The sequence below is a fragment of the Pollachius pollachius genome (genome assembly GCF_949987615.1).
Source record: "Pollachius pollachius genome assembly, chromosome: 10".
NCBI classification, from domain to species: Eukaryota; Metazoa; Chordata; class Actinopteri; order Gadiformes; family Gadidae; genus Pollachius; species Pollachius pollachius.
In genome coordinates, this window is record NC_136943.1 from 22611906 (window position 1) to 22628299 (window position 16394).

General features: G+C 43.7%; 3 protein-coding genes across 3 annotated transcripts; 1 reads left to right on the forward strand and 2 right to left on the reverse strand.

The window, feature by feature from the left end:
- Positions 1-436: 436 nt before the first annotated feature.
- eef1g (eukaryotic translation elongation factor 1 gamma) lies at positions 437-8478 on the reverse strand. Its single transcript, XM_079744194.1, has 10 exons — positions 8441-8478; positions 7424-7582; positions 7115-7178; positions 6401-6543; positions 6127-6270; positions 5887-6016; positions 4370-4577; positions 2782-2954; positions 1519-1643; positions 437-789 (listed from the first exon to the last, which is right to left on the reverse strand). Exons 1-10 carry the CDS (start codon positions 8450-8452, stop codon positions 631-633), a joined length of 1317 nt encoding a protein of 438 aa, XP_079600320.1. The 5' UTR covers positions 8453-8478; the 3' UTR covers positions 437-630.
- A 314-nt stretch (positions 8479-8792) lies between these two features.
- polr2g (RNA polymerase II subunit G) lies at positions 8793-11130 on the reverse strand. Its single transcript, XM_079744237.1, has 8 exons — positions 11019-11130; positions 10797-10906; positions 10296-10455; positions 9880-9930; positions 9719-9784; positions 9528-9599; positions 9316-9349; positions 8793-9070 (listed from the first exon to the last, which is right to left on the reverse strand). The coding sequence occupies exons 1-8, from the start codon at positions 11028-11030 to the stop codon at positions 9057-9059; spliced, it is 519 nt and encodes a 172-aa protein (XP_079600363.1). The 5' UTR covers positions 11031-11130; the 3' UTR covers positions 8793-9056.
- A 161-nt stretch (positions 11131-11291) lies between these two features.
- On the forward strand, positions 11292-15552 carry LOC307081929 (uncharacterized protein; the record flags this gene model as incomplete). Its single annotated transcript, XM_079745301.1, has 5 exons — positions 11292-11495; positions 11596-11745; positions 12261-12360; positions 12549-12679; positions 15274-15552. Exons 1-5 carry the CDS (start codon positions 11442-11444, stop codon positions 15550-15552), a joined length of 714 nt encoding a protein of 237 aa, XP_079601427.1. The 5' UTR covers positions 11292-11441.
- Between the last annotated feature and the right edge of the window lie 842 nt (positions 15553-16394).

Consider the following 16394-nt stretch of genomic DNA (forward strand, 5'->3'; position numbering starts at 1 on the left):
GAACAGGGCTGGGGCGTGGCATCTGTGGAACTAGGGAGAAACCCAAACAAGGCCCAGTTCCCCCCCACCCAAAAACTTATCTGCGACATGTATAAATCTGACCCTTGAGGACGTGTGGAGCTTGCACACCCTCTACAGGCGGAAAACGGTTTTGCAGAAGCATATTTTCTGTCCATTGTCAATCACGTTATTTGCAGAGATGCGATAAGTCCACTGTACGCATTTGCCAAAGGTTTTATTGAGGAATATACGAAGGAAAAAAAGGTTTGCCCAACTGAAAATCATGGCCTGCAGATCCAGTGATCTACTGATCGTTTATAACCTGTCCAGAGTAGAACTAGCTCCTTATATGAATGGTTTGAAACTGACAAACAGATCAAAATAACCCTTTAATAAGTCAAATTGAAAACAAAATAGACAAATTAAATTCCAGGAATGAAATTGGGGTAAAATGCTTTATTCACTCAAAGCCACTGAGCGGGAGGGCGGGGGGGCAATGCAAATCGATCTTAGTTGTCGTTACTTTAAGCTGACGCTCCAATTTCTTTTTCTTCCCGTTTAATAAGTACAAAGTGTTGAAGTCCGTGTTTTCCTTTAGGGTTCCAGTGCTCTGTCAGCCGACTGTCCCTCTCACTTGAAGACCTTGCCCTCATTGAAGGGCTTGCCCACGTGCTTGAACTCGCCCTCCCAGGCCAGGTACTCCTTCACCATGGTCTTGCACTCAGAGCTGCTGGGGTCCAGCTTGCGCCAGCTGTACGACTCGTAGTCGATCTGCCAGTCCTCCGAGAGCTGGGGAGAGACGGGACCGCGGGTTAGAGGCCGTAACACACTGGGACATTTAAAAGATAAAACCAGATAAAAGATAAAAACCCCATCGTCAAAATCTCTCTAGATGTGCTTGCTAGGGCTATCTGCATGTGCCTCGTTTAGATTAATGCATATATAATTCATTTATAAGTCACTGACATCTTTTAGCCTCATGCCCATTATACAGTCAACAGGCTTATGTTTGGAAATGACAAGCAGATACCTTTTGAGAAAGCTATCTCTGCTTGTCCAAGATGTGGCCATAGCATGAAACAGCCTGTTTCTCATTAGGTTGAGAAGGCTGGGATGAATATAGCTCATCGCTCTTCCCCTGACAGATATGAGACTGGTGCCATCAATAGACACCGCCTTGCCCAATGACAGGGGAACTCATCCAGAGACAAAATATAGCATTTGGATATCATATTGGACACATGAAACAAGTCTTCTTGTATCTTAACTGAATAAAAAGGATTCAGAAGCTTATTATAATACCCATGTACAAATAAGGACACTGTTCGACTGATAATTATCATGTCATCCCATTTTATCCATTGACGAGCGTGGAACTAAAAATAAATGCAAGGCAGAGAGATTGTTAGATTGCTGCCGGCCACCCATGTCTGATAGGAAGTGTTTCTACACGTCGTACTCAAAGCTTGGGCTAACCCAGCCGTGCTCTAGTTTAACCCCTCTGAGGCGAACACTCACAGTGAACACCAGCTCCTGGCCTCTGAACACCCAGATGCCTGAGATGCAGCTGTCGTTGTTGGTGCCGAACAGGATAACGCTGGCAAAGGCGTTCTTCCTGAGCCGGTCCAGACGCTGGAACATTCCTGAGAGGGAGGAGACACTGAGTGAGTAACTGGGTGAGCCGTGTGCTGAGCAGTAGGGCTGGGCGATTAACCTAATTTTTATCGCGATATAGATTTTAGCGATCAAACGATCACAAAACTAAGAGTTGAAACAATTTTTCTTTTCATTAAATGTTTAATAGAAAGTGCAGAACAGCTGGATACATATCTGTACATTATTTTAGATTTGAAAATCTCAGTTACAAAGTGTTTTTTGGCAGAGACATGCTGAATAGATACATCATGTTTTCAAACTTAAAAATAATAGTTTGGATAATCATGATTTCAATATTGACCATAATAATCATGATTTTTTACATAATCAAGCAGGCCTAAGAGACACTGGGGGGGCATGAGCCGACCAGTAGACACAGTGTGAGCCATGTGCTGACCAGTAGAGAGCCTTCAGGTCTATGGTAGAGCCCAGCAATAATTCTGCCTTATTGACTTCGGATAGCATCACCATCACATGAACTCGGGTTATTTTGATATCTTTCATAGTCTTAAAATGATAGATGATATGCTTAAAAAGGATACAAAGTATATTTGAGTACTTCCTTATGGCCATCACTTCAAAGACTTCACCTGTACCCAACGTATTATTAAAGCCAACTGATTTGCACGTTAAAAAACAAATTTTCCCATTTTACCAGTCAATATGGTTAACAGGTCAGGAAGGTGAATGGGTGACGCGCTCTCCAGTCAGAGCGCGGCCCTGGTGGGGCAGCTGAGGAGCGCAGGTTTAATATTGTTTTATTTTAATCTCTTCCCCTGCCAGATACAAGACTGGTGTCATGAATAGACACCACCTTGCCCAATGACAGTGGGACCCTACCAGAAATACAATAAACTATACTTTGGATATCTTATTAGTTACAGGAAAGAAGACTTGTGAAGAATTTGTTCTCCTTAATCTAATAATTATTTTCCCCTTTCTAGTGATTAATATATAAGGTTTCCTTAATCCTCTGAAACCTCTATTCTTGTATTATATTAGATATGCAGAACAAAAAAAAGAATGTTAATCCGATGATTATTCCTCACGATAATCCCATCGACAAACAATATATTTTTTTTAACCCCCCCCGTCCCCGTCCCCGTCCCCAGGACCAGGTCTCACCTGAGATGAGGTTGCAGCTCATGAAGGTCTGGGTGAGCTCCTGGGGGTACTTGTACTCGCAGTACCAGATAGAGTAGCCCTCGGGGTCGAAGTTCTCCCAGAAGTGCGGCAGGGCGACGGTCAGGGTGTCCTCGTTGGAGTACTTCCTCTTGCACTCGTCCATCACAAACGAGCTGCATCACAAAACCAGCAACAACATGTTGGAGGAATCAGGACAGCTTTTACATTTTGACAATTTACAGCCAATTTAACAAAACAAAAAAATGTATGGCAAGTCTCCACCTTTATACATGTTAGACCAGGACACATAAGTTTTGCTTCCAAATTAATCGATTAACAGAACGTTTGTACGATGCGTCCATTATGCTACGTTAAACACATTTCACCTCAGCAATTAAAACAGTACTTCAGGTTAGGTGACCAGTCCACACAGTAACGTTAAAATCAAAGACATTGCACAATGCTCCTATGATTATAATCGCTGTTCCATCCAATAGCTGGAGCTATGTAGAACGACCCCACAAGAGAACAGCCATTTGGGAGGTTTACAATATGCATTCAACACCCCCATTGTGTACAGAAATAGAGCCATGGATGGCTGGAACTCCACACATCACTATAGTTTAAATAAAACTAGAACAAGCAAGATCTTTTTAGATCAAACAATTAGATAACATATGCCCATAGCATGAAACAGCCTGTTTCTCATTAGATTGAGAAGGCTGGGATGAATATAGCTCAATCTCCCTGCCCCTGCCAGATATGAGACTGGTTCCATGAATAGACACTGCCTTGCCCAATGACAGGGAGATAATCCTCAACTCATTAGTTAGTTTAGGCAAAATAGTGACGGAAGTTCAACCTCTTTATCTAACAGCAGTAGCTCAGGCAGTAGAGCGGGATGACTTTTAACCAGAAGGTTGCCATCCGATGCCCGGCTCCTCCTAGCCGAGTGTCGCGGTGTCCCTGAGCAAGGCACCTAACCCTTGGTCATACGAGCTGTGTGTGGTTGCCAACCCCGTCGCTGTGTGAATGCGTGTATGAATGGTAAGTCGCTCTGGGCTAAAGCATCAGCTAAAATGCCCTAAAAACAAAATATCTCCAAAGGAAACTCAAACATTAAATATATTCCAGACGGAAACTAAATCTTACATTCATGCTTCGTTACAGATTTTACTGTCCCAGTAGCATCCACATTGATCTGTTGACTTGCACAACAATATCAAAATTGTCATCTTGTAGGGGTGCAGGTCTACTCTAAACCTTCGGTCGGTTATTCTGGCAAAAACCTTTAAAAGAGGCCTAGGGACAGAGGTTAAAGGCAAATATTAACAATTGACTGCATCTCATGACTCCTTTAACTGTTTTTTTGTTTGCATTGCTAGTTAAAAGCCGGTTGATAACAACGACATTAGAGCCTTCATCTGCTGCCAGAGCTCTTTCACTGAGATGATGGGACAGTTCTCATAGGAATGCATTCCCATTGGTGATTTGAACATGCTGTCCAATAGGAGAGGCCAGACTAGGCGTGCTCTGTACATCAACCATGTCGGCCAATAGGAGGGCCCAGACTGGGCGGGGGCCGTACCTTTTTGGGAGGTGGGCGAAGGGGTCCTTGCTCTTGGGCTCTGCGGCGAGCGCGGCCTCACACTCGTCCATCTCCTCGTCAGCAGCAGGGGCCGCCTTCTTCTCCTCCTTCTTCTTCTTCTCCTGCGGCTTGACGTTCTCCTTCGCTGGCTTCTCCTTCTTGGTCGGAGCAGACTCCTTTTTGGGCTGCATCTCTGCAAACTTCTTGGCTGCGGGAGGAGAACACATGTTGTGGGTTAGACGGGCTTGGCTCGCTGGGCTCAGGCTGAGGGGGTTCTAGAAGGAGTGTTGTGAAATATACAGCCGTGTGGGAGGCCTGTCGCCGGTTTTCCACACGTCCAATATGGTTTCCATCAGAAGCACAATGGAAAAGTCAACAGATTCTGTGTAGCCCTTGTTTACCAAGTCAAAGTAATCAGGGACTCGACTTCGGAACATGTGAGAGAACCGCTGCCGCAGCTCGAAGTCAAAGGCTATATCTGGGATGGTCGATACGGCAACAATACATCACCATTAATTCAGGCCGGATAAGGATACAGAATATTATCACGATTGTTTTTCCATGTCATTTTGCTTTTTTTTTTTTTTTTTTTTTTTTTTAAAAAAAAAAGGTACTGTTCAACCTATTTTCTTAATGACTTATAAAAGGAGAACATAAGGGAAACGCCTAATAGACCAGAGAAGTGGCAACAAGATGTAGATGTAATATTTTTCTACCGCTGGTGAGATGTCTTCTGTGTGCAGAAGCACCAGAAACATCTTTGAGTCCTCACTTTAAAATGCCCCGCGGTGCCATAAGCCTGCCTGTAGCATTGTAGAGGTCGCAGGTGGGCATTGCAGTTTGTTTTGGCAGAGCGCCGGTCGTGGTCACCTGAGACGGTCAGAAAACGAACTCAACCCGCTCCGTTGTCCCCTCCTACTTTGACCTGGCGCTCTACATAATCTAAACAACAACCAATACAGCAGTCCATTGAGCCGTAATGGATTTTTGACCAATGGACTTGTATGAGTGAATGCAACTATTCAGTTGAACGCAATCTGCAACCTCACCACTAGAGGCCACTTTATCCTTTCCACTGCACAGCACTAGTGCACTAGTCTTAAATTACCGAATGACGTAACCTAAAAAAAATACTTGGATGTGCCCATAGCATGAAACAGCCTGTTTCTCATTGGATTGAGAAGGCTGGGAAGAATATGGCTCAATCATTCTCCCCCTGACAGATATGATACTGGTGCTATGAATAGACACCGCCTTGCCCAATGACAGGGAGATGGCTTTTATCCACATTAACAAGATTGTCATAGTACATCAAGTACAAAATATAATGAGACCCAACCAATAAAAGGTAAAACTTAGTTAGCATATCAAAATTGTGCATTAAATGCAATGTCCTTTGGATTAAAAAAAAGAAGTACATAACGAAATTGAGACCAAAATATTCCATGATGCCTTCTGTACACAAAAAACTCAAGTTAGGATAGTAGTAGTATAATCCAATCATGCCTATAGCTCACCATCAAACTGAGCCATCTTCTCGCAGAGCTTGACCTCGCCCAGGACAGCCTTGAACTGGGGCTGGTTGACGCAGGTGGTGAACCAGCGCGTCACGTTGGGGTACGGCTGGCGGAAGGAGGGCTCCAGCACCTGCAGGTCACATGGCCAGAGCAGAGGATTAACACCTCGTTGTTGAAGGGCTTCTACAGCTGCAGACTGACAGAAACAAGACGCTCATGTTTTCACTGTGTGGTCCTGACCTGCTTGTACAGCCAGAGCATGGCGCAGGCCACACTGATGTCAGCCAGGCTGACCCTCTCGCCCACCAGGAAGGTACGTGTGTTGAGGTGTTGGTTCAACACTGACAGCACCTTCTTTGTCTCCTCCTTGGCCTGCTCTGTGGCCTGGAAAAGCAGCATTCACAACATTTAGTCACAGTAAACAAACACTGAAAAATGATTGCATTTGCAATTACAAAAAGAAACCTGTCTCTTTTCTTTCATAAGATCAACTTCAGACACCTAAGGGCCGTACCTGCTTGTTGAAGTGCATGATTCCCAGAGTGGGGAAGACCCATGCGCTGGCCGGAGGGACGATCTCTGCGTCAGCAAAGCTCACCCACTGCAGCACTTGAGCCGCGGCCTGGGGAGTGGCTCCACGCAGGGCCTCATTGCTCACTGCAAAGCAGAGAACCGGAGTTAGAAACACACGCATCAGTCGGCCTCGTCCCGGGAGGCCCCGACTACGCACACAATTAAGCAGTGCAAGCAAGGCATCAACGTCGAGTGCACAAGAAAAACAAGACATCCTCTGAAGTGGTGATCTCTAGCAGGTGTCACCATATTAGCAACATCTCATCTCGTTTTAAAAACACTTAGCATGGAATCACTAGAGGAATCCAGTTGGATGGGTTGTGGACATGAGAGCATTTCTCACAATAAATCATTTAAAAAGAAACGTCTTCAGATCAGTTGTCAGGAAGGATGTGCCCAAGTCTGAGATGAATATGGCTCAATCATTCTTGCCCTGCCAGATATGAGACTGGTGCCAGGAATAGACACCGCTTTGCCCAATGACAGGGAGATAATCCTCAGCTCATGAAAGGCTTCAGACAACATTTCACTAGACAAATACACAGTAAAAAAACAAAAATGCCTCCTATACTTCAATGAGATAATGTTATCAGGTTAATATTAGTGCAGTTTAAAGTATACCAAATAGAATAAAGGTCATGCAGTAAGGACTTACGGAAGTGGGCAATGGCGTTGCTCTCAAACAGACAGAAGCCGTCATCGCCCTGGTAGGCCGGGACCTGTGGGGATGGGGAGGAGATGAGACAAAACCTGATAGCAGCATGTAAATAAACCCCTCTGCCATCTGAACCAGAGTGGGAACAGCTCAACAGCTTCATTATTACTGAAGCACTACATCAGATTGTTATCACTAACGTGGATTACAGACAATTATCAGGGTTTGCCTCGTCATGTCTGGAACGGTCGAACATTTCTGGAACAACTGGAGACTTCACTCCTCAGATTGAATGTCCATTACACCCACCTTGCCCAGAGGGAAGTTGTTGAGGAAGGCCGGGGTACGGTTCGTCTGTCCGAAGGTGAAGGCAGGGGCGTTGTTGGCTACCTTCAGCCGGGCACCGCTGTACTGGGCTGCTATCTGTGCCTTGAAGGCACGCCAGTTGTCTGGGTACGTGAACAGAGTCTGTGGGGGGAGAAGACATGACAAAGCGAGTTTAATAGAGACTGCATTAGACTCTGAGACTATAGGTTTGTATTTGTACATCGTTTGAGACGGCTATGTGTAAAAACGATGTCCAAAATCAGCTGGTCGCAAACCCAACGATGGATCTAAATTTAAAGAGCCCACAATACCCTGGCCTTGGTGACAGTAGGTCACACTTGCCATCGCAGTTTTAATAACCGATACAAGCCTGTTGGATAACCTTCAATCGTTTGTTGAATTCGTTTGATGGCTTGTCAACGTAATTGTTTATCAGCAAACTTCGGCCACAACGGTCAAATATGGGTCCGATTTCGCCTGGACGTTCAAATTGTATCATCGCACGAAATAGGAAAACAGAGGTCCAGTGCTCCTAACCACAGACCGGGGGGTTAACGTGGCAAACGCCGGCGGGGGAGCACCATAAACCGGGCGGTTAACGTGGCAGACTGGTAAAGGCTGAGAGTACCGGAGACCGAGGTTAACGTGGCAGACGCCGGGCTGGGAGTACCATATACAGAGAGGTTAACGTGGCGGAGTCCGGGGTGGAACACCGGAGATCGAGAGGTAAAAGTGGCAGACTAGTGAAGGCTAGAGCATCACAGGCGGAACCATGGGGAAGACCAAAGGGGGTACATGCTACGTCAGGGCTGGGTCGACCAACACGAACCGTGAATGACTGTCTTGCCAATACTCAAAAATACAGGGCCAAAACACATCGACTAAGTCAGCTGCGAATAGAGCCGTTGAATTAGAACACGGATGGGTGTGATATTCAGCCGATTGCACTCCGATGTTTAGGGAAATTCCACAAAACAGACAGCTCTCCATTTTACTTACCCCTGCCGCCATCTTCAGAACGAGAGAAAGGAAGACCGCCGTCGCGGCCTAATGACGTATTTACAGCCGGGCCCGTCGCTCAATATGCGCGTTCAGCAAGCTTTATTTACTTACGTTATTTGTTTTAACATTTTCTAGGTTTAATTCCAATGTGTCCTTTAGACTGAATAAGAGACAGAATCACTCGCAAAAAAAAGATCAGTAAAATTGCCCGTGTGTGTGATAATTTTTTGAAGAAGAATATCGAATTACGCCTACATTTCCCCCCCCCGTGATTAAAGCACCAATTGTCGAATGTTGATGATGCCCACTGAAGGCAACATGAAGGAGTCTTCACACATTCAAATAACATAAAATATTTTATTACTGACAATGTATGTAAAAAAAAAAAGGGAAACTTTGCAGATGACATATGCATCGCTCAGTGAACTGGTCATGACTTAGAACTGAAACATGTACCATTGAACAATTATTAACCGTACAAAAAGAATGCTATTGATATATGAAGTATTTTAGTTTCCAGCTAGTAGCAAACTTTCTTTTCTTCATCTTTTTCAATGTTTTGTCAAAATATTTCCAGATAGAAATCCATCTTCCACACCCACATGGCGAAAGCTTAGCTGACGAGACCTGGAAAACAAAATGAAGACACCATGAATGACGATGTGTTGATTTGACCTCATTGAACAGTAATTGATCAAACAATAAATATACCTATCCAGTTATTTCACACAATTAATTGCGAGGCAAAACATTTATTATAAGAAATAATGAGAAACATTAAAAAGTTAAGGATTTAATGCAATATGATTAACTCTAAATTAATATAATGCAAACACAAGGGAGCCACTTGAAACATTCAGTTTCACACTTACCCAGGTAATCGTCCATAAGAGATCCAATGGCAAACTGAAACAAATTAAGACAGAAACAGTTGAATGGGATTCTACCAGATTCCAACTGTTTGACTTTGCATTTGAAAAAGGGATGGCTATCTTGCCTTTATTCAGCAATATCGATTTTATACTAATTAAATGCAAATTAATATTTAAATGCAGAGTTGGGTCTAACTGATAGGTAGACTTACGATGTCATTCTTGTCCACTCTTGTCCCGACAATTTTAAGACGGATCTCGTCATCTTGTTGGATTACAATGTCCTTAGCAGATAGAAAAGTACTCAAAATATGCATTTGCGACTTCAGCATATCCATTCACCATGTGTGTGGGTTAAGAGAACAGAATAGTGGATGGGGCAGAACACAAAAGAAGAACATACCTCATCAACTGTCTTATAACAAGGAGGATTTGAGTTGGGGTCGAACTCCATCTCGGAGGGAATGGACTATAAAATAGGAAACATCTGGTCATTAAATTGCACATTTCTTTCCAACATTAAGCTTTGTCAACCACTCCAAAAGTAAAGTTTAGGCCACTCACATGACGAGAGATGAAGCAGGACATTGGGCCAATCTCTGTAAACAGGCCAACCTACAGAGGTAAATGGTGTACAGTCGAAGTCAAAATAGGCAGACACACCCACACCGTTTAAATACTTTATATTAACCAAGCCAAAGCTTTAGGATAGGCCAAGTGAGAATCACATTTAGTAGAGCTATAAAACCAATCAAAGCTGAATGCCCTTACAAGACCATACATCAACCTTTCTGAAGCCTGTATTACAAAAATAATGTAGCGAGAGGTACTTGGTGTACTTGGATAGTAATCTGAATATTGTGTGCAACTGTGTTTCCTTACACTACTGCTCAGCTGTTGTTCCTAAGTCATACAAAATGCCTCCACGTTTATTCAGCAAAATTCCCAAACAGCAAATGTGCAAACAGCTTCCGTCTCACCTTGTTGACCTGAGTGACCACAGCATCCACCACCTCCCCCTTGAAGGGCCGGAACACGATGGCCTTGTACTTGACGGGGTACAAGACGAAGCCTCTGCCGGGCTGGATCACCCCCGCCCCGATGTTGTCTATGGTGGTGACCGCGATAACAAACCCATATCTGGGAAGGACACATTCAAAATGTTTTAATGGACAAATAACTTCCCAGCACAAGCTATGAAAATATACCAAGAATGTTGCTGCTATGCCTTTTGGTTTACGCACTAGCAGCGAATAGCGTTTCATTATTTTAAGAATCGATAACTATGTACGGTTTCGAAAATAAAAAGTAATCCAATACTTTTATAATGAATGTTAAACCTGTCACCTTTAAGCAGTTAATCACACGAGGGCTCGTACTATAGGTCTGGATTAAAATCACGAAAGTCCTAAAATATTACTTTCTCCCAACATTGATGAATACCAAGCCATAAATGATGATAAATGATATCGAACACTCACTTGCCGGTGCAGGTCCCCTCCACCTCCGTGAACAGCTTCTGCTTCACGGTGTTCAGGAGGTTCGGTCCGAAGTACCGAGGATGGAGCAGGATCTCATGCTCCAGGGAGATCTACACAACACAAGGAACACAAGGACACTACAGGTTCATCCACTGGGGAATTGATAGAAAGGTTTTCAGTTTTTTAATCAATAATTGTAGACACGGGCATTCCTCCACTCACATGGTAAAACATGTCTTTTAATGTACAATATTCGCCAAATTAATATTGTCTGTTTACAGCCCGAACTAAAGTGTATCCGAGATGAATGGCGGCCAGCGATATTTTGATTTGTCCACGATTAAAACACTTCCGGGTTATGAACCATCGAGATAGTTGAGTTTTGGAACAATCCCTCTGGCGGCGAGGAGGACCAATGGGTGGGAAGCTCTATAAATAGCTCCACCAGGTAACCAATAGACAGCCGAGCCTGTACTCGCCCCCTGTTTTTCTAAACAAACTTTATTTGTCATTGTCAAGACGATATAAAGAGTTGCTATTCGTTGAATATAAGTCTAAATTACAAGAATAATTATAGTGTTTATTTCTTATATTATCAATCTGGTTATTACAAGAACCATTTTGTCAACTAACCTCGGCGATACTATGGCCGGCAGTGGACATCTGAAGTTACTCCGTCCTGCTGCTTTCTACATGTTTGTGAGTTTCGTTTGATCTCTCGTAAGACCAACACTGTGAAGTGAAGCCACATGAACAGCTCTGTGTTAGCACTGTTGACCCACTGTCTGTCACTCATCAGGCTCCCCTCCGACCCGCGGGGGGACGAGCTGCGGTCAAGACGACCTTCTGCACCACCGCCCCCCCGCCGATCATCAGCCGGTACCCAGTTCCCCCCAAGAAGGACCTGCCGGAGGATATAGCGGCAGTGATGGAGGAGGTTGAGACAAAGGTATCAAGCCTCTTAACACAAGCAGTCAGCCCGACCCCCACACCAAACCATGTACAGAACCAGTTTATATGTTTTGGAGGCCTACTTCAACATTCTACCCTACCTACCTATTCTACCCTACCCCTGTGTGTGTATACTTCAACATTCCCGATGTGTGTGTATACTTCAACATTCCCCATGTGTCTGTACACTTCAACATTCTCCACATGGTTATACTTCAACATTCCCAATGTGTGTATCTATGTCCGCCAGATGATTAAGTATTGTGACTTAATTAATGTATGTCATGCTGTCTTTTTTGAGTACTTACTTTTACATGCTCATTACATTGGGTAGTAACAATGCAGCTCCCAGAAGGACAATATATATGTATATATATGTATATGTGTATATATGTATATGTGTGTGTATGTGTATATATATAAATTAAATAAAATATTGATCAAACAGCATCCATAGCAGTGCAGAATAAACAATGTATTTAGGTATAGGTTGTAAACAGTGTTTCTCTTCAGGGGGGATTCTTGCCCAATGTCTTCAAAGCCCTCTCTCACCGACCGACAGAGTTCCGAGCCTTCTTTGCCTACTACAACGAACTGATGAACAAGGAGACAGGTAAAGTCCTTGTTTTGGCTGGTCTGTGTTGATGGTCAGAATGAGGGCAGAGTTGTTGTGCTTTTATTCAATTCTGCTTCTCCTGTCGATGTACACAAACCATCACACACCATATCACCATGCTCCTACACAGTGTGTTTGTTCTCTCCAGTTGTGAGACTCTTTGTGTGGTTGTGTCCTCGTCTAAGGGGGGCTGACCAAGGCCGACCGGGAGCTGATCGTGGTGGCCACCAGTATGCACAACCAGTGTCTCTACTGTGTGGTGTCCCACAGCGCCCTGCATCGGATCTACTCCAAGAAACCCACTCTGGCTGACCAGGTACAGACCCACCCCTCAGTCCCTGCAAAGGGGACAATATACTTGAACCCTAATTGGGCTGTGGTTAAAAGTCAGACTGTTCATTATTTAAGCAAGTTCAGAGAATACATATTGTTCATGGAATATTATATAAATGAAGTGCTCTAGACTTGGTTGGTTCGGAGCTGTTCATGCTTATGCAAAGAACAATATTAAAGAGAGCACAAGATAATTCTTTGAATGTTTGGATTATGATCACGTAAAGTAGATGCACTGTAATTATATGTTTCCATCCAAATTGTGTGACACAAATTGAGATATATAAATCCTTATTTAAAGTATCTCTTTTATTTTTGTCAACTAACCCCTTTAAGCTATAAATGTAACAATTCTGCATTTAATATTAAAAAATGGCTAGATCTACGCTTTATATTAAGTTGACTTGTGTTCTTTCATTATCCTAATTGTTTACAAACACATCAAACTCAGAGATGTCTGAAGTGTTTTCCACTGTTCCGGTCCATTCTATTTGGTCACATGTCAATGACTTCATCTGCCCTTCACCCCCTCAGTTCTGGGGAATCAACCAGAAGGGACCTAATCATTGATATGGTATTTTAATATCAATCAATGTACTCCTTTGACAAGTGGCACATGCTTGCAAGCATGCAAATCGAGTGTTTCCCACACATAAACCTTACCTCGGCAGTTCACGAGTCCGTATGAGGGAGGCCAGAAACACCCAAATAGTCTCATTGAAATAACCGGGCTGCATACCAACAAGTGCTCTAGTTTTGTTCGCTTGTTTTGGTGGGAAAAAGGTAATAATATTAACTAATATAAACAGATTGGACATCAGTTGACTCTGAATTAGATGCAGTCCATTTTAGGTCAGTTTGACCTGTATTATATACAGCCTTTGTTCATTACACCCACACTAGAGCTCAATTGGCTTCTCAGTTCTATACCAGCTTTACTGTTTCAGAGCTCACTTCTCAACAGCGAACATTTTGAACCATGAGACGTCTCTGGTATTATTGCCTTTAAGTCTGGCTATTGGGGTTGGGTGCTTTGCCATTAGCCTATTGTGTAGAACTATCGTCCAAAGGCTATGTAGGAAGGAGTGCTGCTGCCAAGCTCCTCCTGAGGAGCTGTCCTCGGAAATCTGCCTTTTCTCAATCTATGGCATTGGAAAAGTCCCAACACCTCACTATGCTTCTAACACTTTCCCTCAAGGAATCATGGTGTCTGGGTGTGCATGTCACATTTTAAGATGGCATTAATTCCATTCCTTCCCATGTCAGCACCGCAGTCTAAAAAGCCATTAAGGGTTTCATATAGATACAGATGGCAAGACACACAGGGCTCAGGGTACACTGGTTCTGCCCACGTCACACTGCTTTACCTCACAGTGTGAATATCTGTTTCAAATCTGTATCTGTTTTGTTCTCCAACACTTAATTTAGGTACGTTTATGACGCATAATACCCCAGATAATAGTGCTGGCCTACCTCACACAACAATATCCACAGCGGTCTGGGTACTCGACTCACCTAATGCTACGTTAGAACGTAAACCACATGTTAACATTCGAATTAAATGACATAACGGGACTAAACGTAGCATGAATACAACTTTAACACATGAACTTGAGTCATTGCCGAGGAAAGACTCTCCTCGCCAATGAGGCTGAAGACTACCGCTATTTAGAGAGGGTTGGAGGAAATCTCCCAAGATTCTGCGTTACTTCACGACGTCATCAAATTATGTATTTTGTTATTGTTTTGATTGTGTGACCCCTAGTGATATTACACCTTCAAGTTCAATAAATGGTGTACATGCCTATGACTACAGATTCTCCTTGTCACATATGTATATTCAGGTTATCCACAAACTAACGACAATATGTAGACCCGGACAGGATGGACTGTTGTAACATGTATCAATGTCTCTCTCCCAGGTTGACTGTAACATGTATCAATGTCTCTCTCCCAGGTTGAATGTTGTAACATGTATCAATGTCTCTCTCCAGGTTGACTGTAACACGTATCAATGTCTCTCTCCCAGGTTGAATGTTGTAACATGTATCATTGTCTCTCTCCCAGGTTGACTGCTGTAACATTTATCAATGTCTCTTCAGGTTGACTGTTGTAACATGTATCAATGTCTCTTCAGGTTGAATGTTGTAACATGTATCAATGTCTCTCTCCAGGTTGACTGTAACACATATCAATGTCTCTCTCCCAGGTTGAATGTTGTAACATTTATCAATGTCTCTCTTCCAGGTGGCTGTTGTAACATGTATCAATGTCTTCCCCAGGTTGACTGTTGTAACATGTATCAATGTCTCTCTTCAGGTTGACAGTTGTAACATGTATCAATGTCTCTTTTCCAGGTTGGCTGTTGTAACATGTATCAATGTCTCTCCCAAGTTGACTATTGTAACATATATCAATGTATCTCTTCAGGTTGACTGTTGTAACATGTATCAATGTCTCTTTTCCAGGTTTGCTGTTGTAACATGTATCAATGTATCTCCCAAATTGACTGTTGTAACATATATCAATGTCTCTTCAGGTTGACTGTTGTAACATGTATCAATGTCTCTCTTCCAGGTTGCTGTTAACTACCAGAATGCTGAGCTGTCGCCACGGGAGCTCGCCATGCTGGACTTCGCCCTGGCCGTGTGCCGCAGCGACACCATCACCGACCAGCACTTCCTGTCCCTGGAGGAAGTGGGCTTCGACCGCGAGGATGCCTGGGACATCGGGGCCATCGCGGCATTCTTCGCCCTCTCCAACCGGATGGCCCACGTCACCGACATGAGGCCCAACGTGGAGTTCTACACCCTGGGGCGCGTGGCGCGGCCGAAGGGGGACGGAGGGAGCAAGTGAGGGGGGGGACGGGAACGGGAGAGAGACAGTGATGGGAGACGGAGGGAGGGGGGATGGAGAGAGACAGTGAGGGGGGGAGGGTGACAGTGAGGGGGGATGGAGAGTGGTGTTGTTCAGGCGGAGGTGAGCCCAGAGCGGTTAATGGGCCACCGTTTCTATATCTTTAACTGCTGACTGTTCATTGATTATGGATGGTAAACTTCTAGGTCATAATAATCTTTGTTATTGACACGTCATGTGAGTGATATTAATCAACACACATGGAGAGGTTCTGATTTTTGTCGAGATTCTGCCTTCTCTTCATCCAGCTCCAAGGAAAAATTTGAATAGGTATTTCTCTCCTTCAATAAGGTATTACAAAGTTTGATACTCTGTCACTGCTTCTACAGAATTTGCTACCAAAAAATATGTATGTTCTTAAAAAAGCGTGAATGAAAAGTTTCCACCATCAGTCACCAGTGCCCTCAGAGTCATGTCATGTAACCGTCACTAGGTGGTGTTCACACACCACTACCGTCCTAAAGGCCTCAGTAGGTCTGTCTCCTCCGTGAGTCGTTCGGCGGACTGCGGTAGTTTATTTTTATGTTTGAGATCGGAACAAAAGAAAAAGGTATTTTCAGAGCTCCATGTTTTTAACACGCTGGTAATGTGTGGGTCCAGTTTGAGTTCAACTGTGCTGAAATATCAGCCAATTTAACCAGATTAGCAACCAAGTTTAAAAGTATTTTAAACGTTTCTCTCAAGTCCCATTTTGTCATATGGAGTCAATACACTTTAACAGACGTTTTTTATCATGTTGGGGAGCTACACTTTCATCCCCTCATGAAAAATAAGATAGAAGA

Excerpts from the sequence above, each read along its gene's own strand:
- eef1g (XM_079744194.1), bottom strand. Across the intron at positions 6,017-6,126 it reads TGCTCTGGCTGTACAAGCAG|GTGCTGGAGCCCTCCTTCCG; the intron begins GTCAGGACCACA and ends TGTGACCTGCAG. Across the intron at positions 790-1,518 it reads GCCAGGAGCTGGTGTTCACT|CTCTCGGAGGACTGGCAGAT; the intron begins GTGAGTGTTCGC and ends GTCTCTCCCCAG.
- polr2g (XM_079744237.1), bottom strand. Across the intron at positions 9,931-10,295 it reads TGGTCACTCAGGTCAACAAG|GTTGGCCTGTTTACAGAGAT; the intron begins GTGAGACGGAAG and ends TTACCTCTGTAG. Across the intron at positions 9,600-9,718 it reads GTTATAAGACAGTTGATGAG|GACATTGTAATCCAACAAGA; the intron begins GTATGTTCTTCT and ends CTATCTGCTAAG.